General features: G+C 34.1%; 1 protein-coding gene across 3 annotated transcripts in view; it reads right to left on the bottom strand.

The window, feature by feature from the left end:
• Positions 1 to 1,903: 1,903 nt before the first annotated feature.
• Positions 1,904 to 11,701, bottom strand: part of PPP2R5C (protein phosphatase 2 regulatory subunit B'gamma) — an 82,862-nt gene continuing 73,064 nt past the window's right edge. For all 3 annotated transcript variants that reach the window (XM_072864394.1, XM_072864395.1, XM_072864396.1), the window contains 3 exons: positions 10,165 to 10,237; positions 7,739 to 7,855; positions 1,904 to 4,549 (listed from right to left, as the gene is read on the bottom strand). In XM_072864394.1, the coding sequence (XP_072720495.1) occupies positions 4,418 to 4,549; positions 7,739 to 7,855; positions 10,165 to 10,237 (322 nt within the window). In that variant the 3' untranslated portion in view covers positions 1,904 to 4,417. The remainder of the gene's footprint in view (positions 4,550 to 7,738; positions 7,856 to 10,164; positions 10,238 to 11,701) is intronic.

Below are 11,701 nucleotides of genomic sequence, written 5' to 3'. Positions count from 1 at the left end.
ACTACCGCAAAACCTTCATGCTAGCATGAACCCTCTTAGTGTGGTCTTCTGGATCACAAAAATGCCTAAAATAGCCTGAGGCAGGTTATGTGAATATCCTTCCCCCTCTTGTAGCAAAACAGTGGAAGCCCTCTCCCCTCAACACCATAGGGCTGATGGTTATGAAACTTCATGTTTTGTGCGTGCAGCCCTCCACTTGTGCGGGAATGAATGCAGTCCCAGTATGACTGGGCTCAGAGAAAGCCAGCTGCAGTCATGCTGCTCTTCAATTATGTGAGGAAGGAATAATGTATTATCATCTTTAGCACCACAGTAAATTCTCCCTTGGGAAATTTTACATAGAAATTTTTTTAACTACATCAAAGTTTTACTTCACAGGTAAAGACAGCTCAAGCCAAGTTTCATCATGTAAAAGAAACTATAATCCAGGGAGACAGCAATATGGTAATTAGAATGGCATTTCTTAAATAGCTATATGCAGTCTGAGTCTCCACAATCATTATGCACAGTTAAAGACAAGATTCTAGGAGCAGAAATGCTCCATGTTTAGGTGGATGGTCCATAATGGGATCCAGAACAATACCCCTGGATAACCTGGAATTGTAGCTATCTCCTCTAAGTACCATTTCTAAGGTGCTAAAATAGTTTCCGTGAAGCCAACCAAAAAACCTCCAACCACAAGCATACTTGTGGCTACACTAGCACCTTCCTTTCCACTTCTAAAAAGCCAGACAAAGCAAGCAATGCCAAAAAATGTTGTTGGTCAAAGCCCCTGAGCTTAATTCCCTTAGAGAGAAAGGATTAAAGTTCACTTCCTGAATATGCTTGCAACTCAATAAGGTATTTATATAGAAAAAAATGTCACTACTGCCAGTATTTTAAAACATTGTATTTTGAGACATATTTGACCCTAATTTTGTAAACTGAACAACTGAATCCTCAGCTGTTTCAATATCTAGTTTTTGATTCATGATTAAGCTTGGGAGTGCATGTGATGAGTTTACTTCTGAGCTTATGCAAAAAACTACTTCATTCAGTATGCAAAGGCTTCATTTATAACTCAAGTCAGTAGTCAGATATTGATCCCAGGCTTACAACGTGTGTCGTCCCCCCCCCCCCCCAAAACCCACCACATATTGAAAGTCAGCTTTATGTGTGTCATTTCCTTACTTCTTTCAAATACTTTTATGGATTCCAGAGGAGACAATTCCTACTGCAAACTGAAGTTTTTTCCTACGTCCTTGCCACCTGACCACGTATCACCTACCACACTATAAACCCTAATTTTATGGCTACTTTGCTTGAAACCTGTCAATATAGAAGTGTTACAGGGGAAAACACTATTGTATGAAAGGTGTGTCTTTCATATCTGTAGACTGGAGATTTATCAAATACCTTTCAGTACTGGCAGTTGTTCTAAAAGTTAAGTCTGTTTTTTCTACTGAATAGCCATTATTCCTGTTTATTACTAATGGACTTTCCATAATTTTTTTTTTGCTTTTGTGAAATTTCTGAAATTATTTTAATTTGTACAGCTGATTCTGCAAACAACAATAATCTGAACACACCCCCAAATACCCTGTGCTAAATTTAGTTTCATGATGAGCAAGTAAAATTCACATGTTCTTTATTTGTCCATATAATACACCATTTTTTTTTTTAAGTTTTAAAATTAGATAAAAGCATATTAAATGGCAGGTGTATGAAGTTCTTGAGAAACAATGTCAGAACAAAAAATTGAATTACAAAATGTTAAAAAATATGTAGGTACATTTGAACTTAACATTCCACTAATGCATAATGTTACAGATATTGTCTAATGAAAAATAATTGTGCCACTTACCTATTTTTGCTGTTTCTAGGAACTTTTTATTCTGTACATAGGACGATTCTGTACAAAATATGAAGTCTACATTTTTATTACTTATTACCATAAAACAAGGTACAATGTATGTACAATATTAAAATGAAGCCATACTAAAGCCACACTAAAAAGACACTTGTAATATTACTTTTGACATTCCTGATGTACAGGTGTAGTTTTGGAAAATGGGGGAAGGTGTCAGACACAGAACTTTATGAAGAACAACAGTCACCAAAATTCTACTTTAATTTTTATTTTTATTTTGGATGTATTAGTTTTAGAATGGTTTAGTACAGGTTTATAAGAAGTATATAAATATTGATAATAAACATGCTAAACCATTAGTGGTGATAGATTTTGGAATATTGCCTAAGTAAACGTTCAGTGGCCCAAAACTTCAAGTATGAATTTATGGTGAACTTTAAGCCTTTAAAAATATCATAGTATTTCCCTTTTTGGTGAGTGTTTATCTTCAGTAAAGAACAGAAATAAAATCTAGACGGTGAAAGATGTTCTTATACGTTAGGCATCACACAATCAATCAAACATTGATATACAGGGTTTTTTTTCTTTCCCTTGGGCAACATAAGAATAATTCCTTTCAGCAACCTCTTGCACAAACATACTGAACACCCAAAATCAAAGGTAACTGATAATCTACCAGCTAAAGATGGAAGTTCAAACAATGGTATATCAAAATACATAAACGTTGCTTTACACAATTAAAAAAGCACCCTTTTTCCCTCAAAAGGAGAAGGCATCTTTAAACTGTTTTAATATAGTTTATCCTAATGGTAAAGCATATTCTTTTTCAAGTTTTACAGGAAATATTTTCAGACACAGTGGACATTCCACTTAAAGGTTGGGTTGGTCTTTAAATTTAGTTGTTGTAAGCCAATATTTACCACCCACAATTTTCTTCCAATAGACAACATAACAAATATTGGAAATTGAATGTTAAATGCAACCAACAAACAGCAGGCACTACATCTGCACAAGGTTACTATGAATGTCTGCTTTGCGCAATTTTTTTTTTAATGGATGCAGGAGACGTTATACTTCCTTAAAAAGTAAAACAAAACTATTTTTAAAGAAGCCACGTTTTTATCTCTTTATGCATCAAGACATTAAACATTAAGTTATACCATGTTACTGCCAGAGACAAAAGAAACTAATCACCCATTCAGAATAGCAGAACACATTTCAAACAGCTTGTAAGCAGGATAAGTAAGTCAAAATACTGGCCACCCTGAGAGAAATCAAATATTGAAGACAAAGCACTATATTTTTAAAGAGATTTTCCTCCCGTGCTTTTCCATCTACAACAAAAAGCTCATTACATGCAAGTAATCTTGTGGAATATATAGCAGCATTTGAAGATCATCAGCAACTCAGATGCATTTTCAGTTCACTCGTGAGGTGTATTTGCAGCACATGTGCTCTTTACAACAACAACAAAAAAATATTTTCACGGTAAAATTATGGTCACTATCTCCTCAGCTCTTAGACTCATTTAAAAAGAAGCAGAATGGAATTCAAGGGTCTCTTCTTTTTCTTATTTTAATAAAGCTTGTGATGTTGTGTTTCCTGAAAGGTTATGTTAATCTTTCAGATAAAAATTGGTGCAACTGAAATCACGCATAGTATCTGCCACAGAATATTGAACTCCTAGAGCCCAAGAAAAATGCTGAGTATTAAAAGCTCAGATAAGGGAAAAAACAGTGAAAGAGTATTTTATTGATTTGAAAAAACTTAAAATGAAATTTTATATTCAGTCTATTCCCAGTCATAGTAAACAAATTTTCATTTTAGGAAAAATTCTTCTACCAGTTCATATCTGGAATACTGGTGCTGTATTATACACTAAAGACTGGAAAATATGGCTTTAAATATACATAAAGTATTAGGACATGGTATATATAGATATATATCTTTATCCCAAAGTAAAGGAGAAATAAATTTACAGAATTCTTAGAAAGGAATGATGATTGAGGATTGTCATGAAATTTACCAGTTTGTAAGCCATGTTTTATAATATGAAAGAATAACTGTGTATTTTCAAAACTGCTGGTATATTACAAGACAGCAATAAAGTGGAAAAAACTGTAAAGTTGAGAAATCCTAGAAAAAGTTTAATACTTAGATTTGAAATAATTTTACTTCTGAAAACACACATTTATCATTAGTACCAACTATTGGTAATTCACTTATTTAGATGGAAAGCGTTTATAGAATGCTCTTCTCAAATATGACTATAAAAACTTGTATGTTATCAGCTAGCTGGTACTATGATTAACACCTCCAGGAAGCTGTGTCCACTTGATTATAGTCAACCCAATATTCTGCATATGGAATTGGTTAATTTACCATTGTTTGAACTACTAATCTTGAGCTGCATACTCTATTAAGTTATTGCCTACAGAACTGGGTTGAAGAAAGCTTTGACTTTGTGTGTAACTGATTGGTATGGCACAGAAAAGTAAGTCCTACTGTAGAACTGAGTCCAGAAAAAAAAAAAACTTTTCCTCCAAAATAATATTTCACTGTAATAGTTTAATGCCCATCATGTGATATTAAATCATCAGCTCTGCAATGTGATTCCAAGGCTTTCATGGTATAGATATCCTGAGGCAGTTCTGACTTGCGTCGCACAAGAGGACGATCTTTTTTCTGATCTTTCTGTGCCTGAAATAAAAATAGAACAAAGTTGGCCAAAAATACTAATTACTAAACAATTACTGAAAAATATTTCTAGCACATCAGTATGGTCACTTATGGGAAACGACATAAACATATGGGAAAAAGTTTATACCTTCTCCTCTTTACCCCACCAGCTACCCAGTTTCAAGTCCGAAATAATTTTTTTGCTAAGAGGAAATATTAGAAACAACTAAGAAATTCTAAGCTACTGGCAATCGTGACATTACTACCATAATTATCACTTGATAACATTTTTAAAAATAAAATTATCATCTATCTTCTCACTTATTTTTCATTTTGTATGTCTCTACATGTAAGATAAATTATCCTAAGTTTTTTTCCATGCTTCTAATTACTTGTGCTATTCAGATATCTGAAAGTTTAAGGTTCTGCAGTATTATTTTACTGATGCTTTCTCAAAACCAGACAGTATCCCTATCAGAGTATCTTGAAACTATATAATGGTGTCTTTGTATAGTCCCCATGTCTGTCTCACTTACCTCAATTTGCCTGTTAGATCAATTATATTTATTCATGTTCTTCTATTAAAAAAAGTCCTTATAAAAACTGATTGTCTTTTACTTAGCCATTGATTTACTAGTACATTCAAAAAGTTCGTAAGTCATGGTGGTCAAGTTTTATTTGTAGCAAAGAATATTCACTAAGAAAGCTGATATGGTCTGGTATAGAAAAAAATTCCTGGTCTACTTTCCTCTCATTCCATCACCTCTTCAGTATGGACATTCTGCTACATTGCTAACCTCTGGCATAAACCTTACTTTCACTGAAACTGTATAGATCTTTACATAGAGTTCCTCACTTCTGAAGTTTTATTTAAAAAATAAACTAAGCTATCCTTTTGACTTGCCCCCCCCCCTTTTTTTTTAATTGATAAAAAGGGATACATAACTGTCTTTCCAGTGTCCTCTCAAAGACTGATGCAAGAATGCTACCTAGCTTTCCTTCTGCAATACCCTAATCCTTAATCAATCCTTTTCCTGCCTGGTGACCCAGACTTACCAATCCTCTTGCAAGCTTTATAATTCCCACAGATTTCTGTAAGTTTTTCTAATAATAAGAATTCCTGTTTCAAACTGTTCTATTAGCTCTGCTAGGACAGGACCTTTATCTTTGAAAAACAGGCTTATAACCTTCTGATCATATCATTTACTTCTTGCACACTTTCTGAGCAAGAAAAAGCAGGAAACCATGCACTTGGAGAGATGGCTAAAGAATGCTTAAACAGTTCCAACCCAAGTTTCAGAATTTTATTTAGTTTACAAATTTGTTTCTTTTCCATTAGTGTCACTTTTTTAATCCCCACCCCTTCTAACAATTGGGGCAGGGGGAAATCAAGCTCATCCATAGGAATGCAAAGCACTAATTTTCCAGCTGGAATGTTATCAATGAAGCTGTATATAGCCCCAACATTATAGCTCCTGAAGTTGAATTCTTTCTAGAAAAGAAGGTAAGACCTAGGTGGAGTCCTTGGTTTTAGTTTGGGCTGCCATTACTGTTTGTGCATTTTATACTGTGTAATAATGGCCCAAATCCCCAAACACTTCCAGCAGCTGGGACTGGGAACTTTGTTCTTAACTGCTTGTCCCAACTATTAGTATTAGTCATACTTTGGCTGCTTTTCTTCTAGAACTGATGTTAGAGCACTGAGAGTTAGGAGGTATGAGTTTTAATTCCCTCTGGCCAGCACAGAAAGTGAACCATGGTCTCATAAATCTTGAGAAAATGGTTATGCACTAGGAGATAGCATAGTAAAAGATGGACATTACCATCAACACAATTCTAAGATTAAGCAGTACTCGCTTTTTTCAATATTCTTATATGTACCTTACTCCACCAGAACTGGTTCTAGGCTCTGGAGCTAGTGAAAGGAGGCCCCTCTCCCCATCATGTGGGCCTGGGTAAGCTATCCAAGGTCTGACCAAAGGCAGAGGTTTAGAAACTTTAATAAGCCCAGTGCTCCTCACAGACTAGCACTAACCAGCATTCCCATTCAGGGGAACGCTACCCTCATTCATTGCCCTGGACAGGCATGTAACTCAACCGCCAAGATTTACTTGTAATGCATAGGGTTCCACTACAGAGATAAGTGTTTAAAAAACAGCAATCACTGAGCATGTCTTGGAGGCATTCCAGCATTTCTTTTGATTTCAACCTTCATCCAAAATGCCATAGTACACATAATAAATAAAATATAATCTTGCAGGATAATGACACTGGAATTTTAAGAAAGTAACATAGGAGGTTAGGTTGACCATATCCTTATTTTTATTAAATTTCTTGTTTGATACATAGTCTGTTAATTTGAAGCAATCTCCAATCTCAACCAGTTTTTCAGCTCCAGATCAGTTCTCTGGTCTTAAACTTTGCTGGATTTAGAGATATTCATATTACTGATACTCCTACCAGACATCTTAGTGATACTGCAATGCTCCCTGGCACCTCTCCATTTTCCATCAGCTCCAAGTTTCAATCTCTAGTTTGAATGTCAGGATTCCGGTTCCACTTAGCTGAAGTTAAATTAAAAATACCTGAAGATCACTAAGCATTAGCTAAAACCAAAAAGACTGGAATGACCTTGAGAGTCCTTGCCCTGCAGTAGGTAATGGAACATGACAGATGGTGGACTGAAGACGACGACCCATGAGTGGGCAAGACAAATGCACACTTTACACATTTTTTCAAAACATAGTAGCTTTAGCCACCAAGAAAGCTCTGAATAACAAACAAACAAAAATGTCATCACTAGAATCTGACTATATTTTATGCAAGTTTTCCTTATGAAAAACCAAAACTGTTACTTAGAGAATAGAACATGATGTGGTAGATTTTAGCCGTATTTTTAACTATCCTTAAAGCATAATCATTGTTCCCATCATGAGAAAACTATTTCTAAGTGAAAAGAAAATGAAAGTTTCTGTACAAGAAATGTCAAAAGAGACCATACAGCAGATTCACAGACATTAGAAATACAACACTGTATTCCTGACTACTACAGTAGCACTTAAAAGTAGCAGGTCTAATGAAGTTTTATTACTGTAGGACAAATAGTTACAGGGCTGAAAATACAACTCAAGTTTATGTCTAGGATTCAGAGTAGCTTAAAAAAACCCAATTAATAATTCAGAGTACTTTGTTATCTTCACATGGCTTTACCTGACAAGCCTCCTCTTTCACTGTCTTTTTCAGCATCTGCAAATCTTCAATTAAAGGCCCATCTGTTTCCATTGCAACAGGACTGTTCAGCAAACTCGTGTCACTGTATGTTGGGTACTAATAAAACGCAAAGTGTTAAAATAATAATTTTTAGTAGTAATACCTAAATACTAAGAGTGTATTTGAGCATTTGAATGCTATGATTAGTTATTTGAGATTAGCTTCACTATCTTATGCTTCCAGGCACCAAGTTAATAAATTTTAAAATGGAACTCCAATACTTTGACTTGGCAGAAGTGTCCTGTTGAAAAATACAGTCAGAATACAAAAGACATGCTTTGGCTATCTGAGACTGAATTTTAAAATATTCAGACTTTGCCACTGTTGAATATCTACTTTGGCAATCATTTATCTGAATTGTCAGTGAACAGTGTAGCAATCCAAACACAGTGATTTTACTTTCTGGTGCAATTTTGTGTTGGAAGAGAAAATACACTGTTAAAAGGCTAAATATGGTTAATATACATTTAAAATAATTTCAAAACAAAATATTAAACTTTCCTGTGTTGAGAAAGTAAAACAGCTATGAAAGTCTTTTGGGAATAAAAAAACATCTTGTAGAAAAACTTGTATAGTATCTAAAGATTACTGTATAGCAATCTCAGTATTTTAAATTCTATTTTAATTCAGATGAGGTGTATGTGGTCTTGAAATCAAAACTCCTTTACACACACACATACACACTTTTTCATCCATTTTTCCTCATAAATATTTTAGTATCTGAGTGCACCAATAACTTAATGCAGATGAGTCAAAATAGAAAAGACCTGACAGCAAGGATTTAACGAATATAATTACAATGATCTAAAATCTTAAAATGTATTCTTGTGTCATGCAGAGTCAGGAATAGCTCTGAACAACAAGAAGTCAGTAATTAGACAAATTCAAAAGTTAATAGAAATTCCAGGAAAAAAAAACCAAACTTAAAAATCCATTATATAGAGTGCTAAAAGCATTTATATCCTTACGTCAATTCAGTTGAGCACTCAGTGTTCAAATTAATAATTATTTTAAATTGCTTCCAATTATTAGCCTTCTTTGAGCATCCTATGCAGAATATACTGTATACAGGTTGTGTTCACCAGTTCCAGAAAATGTACAGTTACAAAAAATTACTTGGGAAGAAAAGGAAATTTACACTGTAGAACTCTAAATTTTACTACTACAAGTCAATCCCCTTATTTAGGCAGACATGCAATAGTTCATCAATTGTGATAGCAAATGACCACGTATATCAAGTACTCTTCAAGCAAGGCTTTTGTATGGCTTATCTGATTAGAGGAATGTTTTGTCACTGAAAGTCAATTGCTGCTTTCATACAAATGGTTCTTTTTTGATTAATTTAACTGATCTGTTGTCAGATGACATTTTGCTTAATTTTAACAAATTTCATTTGAGCAGTTTAGTAGTTGTTCCCGAGAAATGCCACAAAAGGAAAAAAAATTATGAAATTCCTCCTTCTTAGAAAAAAGATGACCACATACTTTCTGTTTTAGAATAGCATTGAGATCATAAAGTGTCCCACTTCTGTTTATAGAGTACCATTACTCCATCTTCCACCACTTTAAAGTCAGCTAGATGATGTTGGAAAGATACAGTACAGTAAGTTTCTTGCTGCAGTATGGTAAAATTCTGGCTACAAAGTAACTGAAAAGTTTGAGGTTTTTTTGCCCATAGCAGCAATCAGTATGATTAAGATAAAGGAAACCTGGCAGCATTCTCCAAGCAAATTAAGTAGGGGGAAAAAAACAACCCCAAGCCAAACCATCCCCTTCTCCCATAATTTCAAAACATAATGAATAGTCTAAAGGACCTTTGTTTATCAAAATTTCAGTTACATCAAGTAAGGCCTGACAGGATGTTTTCCTTTTAGTAAGAACCTGAGGTGCAGGTTCACCAGAAGACCGGCCCAATGCAGGTATGAGAACAAATGCAGCAGACAAGAACGTACAATATTACTTTAATCCATTTGACACAGAGGAAAACTGACCAGTCATAACTCACAGTTTGCAGAAAGATCTCTTTTGTAATATATTGTTTGCAAAACAGCTTTTCAAGAGAAACCAATTATGGCATCTCTATATTTTCCATAATTTTGCACAATAACTTTTCAAACCGCAATACAGTATGTCTCCTATTATAAGAAAAGGAAAAAGTACTTCATATCATACTTTTCAGAATTTTTTTTAAATAATTACTTGCACAAGAGAAAGGTTACAAATTTTAAAAGTACTTTTATTGTATATCTTTCATAATACAATTAGTGAAATTGCTTTATTTCCATGATCAGTCAGACCTGTTTCCCCCACTGATGTTTAACAAAACTAAAGTATTTAAACATGAACATGTTAATCTTTTCTAAGTACCTGGGGATTTGATTTGGCTAGATTTTCTATTTTAACCCATGCTTCTTCCCGTTCCTTCAATTTTAGCTTCTCTCTGAAACAAAAAAAAATTAGAAGCAAAAATGGCAAAAGAACCTTGGTGAATCCTGCATCACAACTTAGTATACTTTCTTAAACATGAAGAAATTAACTAGAAGAATTCAACAGAATAAATTATTTAGCTATGCCTCTTTCAGCCTATGGCCCAAAATATCACTTACTGTTGAGAGGATAATTTACATTATTATCAATACCCTATGATCTCAAAGCAACATTAAAAGGGAAAAAACTTCTATTTTCTCATGAAAGCAACAAACTGGCTGATACCAGTTTATCTTCAATAACTGTACATTGTTAAAAGAGTTAAAATTAAAACAGAAAGTAGTCTTGATCTATGTTGAAAGCACATTTGTGTTTTAACTTTATAGTATTTGAATTCTATATTGAAACATAAGAAGCTAATATCTGACCATAAAAAAGGGCAGAGATTCTTGCTGTCAGCCCAATGGCTTCAGGTAATAAAGGAAAAGGCCCAGAGACATTTTGAATTGAACACTACCAGAGAAGTACCCAACACACACACACTCGTTCAAGGGAGTCACAAGCCAAGAGAGATGACATGGGACGCCCTTTTTTTTTTTTTTAATTAAAGTAGGAAAGGTTTGTTTCCTTATGCCTAATGTAATTCAAAATGGTAAAATCTAGGGGGCTTCTTTCTTTCTTACAGACAAACAACTTATTGCAGAGATTAGAACCAACACTTGTCTTTGAAAGGTGGTAGAGTTTAAAAGGGCTTTGAGCTTAAGAGTGCTAAAAATGCTCTCAGGCTTCAATGGACAGAGCAGATGATCCAAATATATATATACATATATATATATATATATATATATATATATATATAAAGCAGTTATATTCAAGCACATACACAATTTGCCTCCAACTCTCAATTAAGTTAAGTTTGGGTTGGGCTGGAAGAACTCTTTAACCACCCCTTTTTAATGTCTTGTGTGGTGGGGGATTTTTTTGTTTCATTTTGCTATTATGTCACTCACTCTTCCTGCCTTAGTTCACACTCAAAACGCCACCCAAAAAGCCCCAAAAAAACAGAGAAGAAAAGATTGCTTTCCCATTTAAAAGGGATTCTACTTATTTGCTGTAAAGGAAGAGAGACTTACATAATCTTTTTAAAAGCAGCAAATATTCACATTTTGTTATCTATGAACACACACATCTCTTAAAAATTTGTTATACCAGAAGCTCATTTCTACTTAAATTGTAATAAGGAACTTCAAAACTTGGACAAATCAATCTACATTAAGAATTTGTACTACTTCCAGTATATTGGTTTAAAATAGGTGTATAATCTGAACCACTACTTGAAGGAACCCCTGTTCACTTCAAAATTAAAAATAAAATTCAAATCCAGGTATTTTCAGTACCCACTTTCTAACTATGCTCCCTAGCCCCTAAAATAAGAGCCAAACCATTAATACTTTTGACTTCTCGATCTCACATTAGT

The sequence above is a fragment of the Ciconia boyciana genome, chromosome 6, assembly GCF_034638445.1.
Source record: "Ciconia boyciana chromosome 6, ASM3463844v1, whole genome shotgun sequence".
NCBI classification, from domain to species: Eukaryota; Metazoa; Chordata; class Aves; order Ciconiiformes; family Ciconiidae; genus Ciconia; species Ciconia boyciana.
Note: the sequence above shows the minus strand (reverse complement) of the source record. Positions and strands in the feature narration are given on the sequence as shown.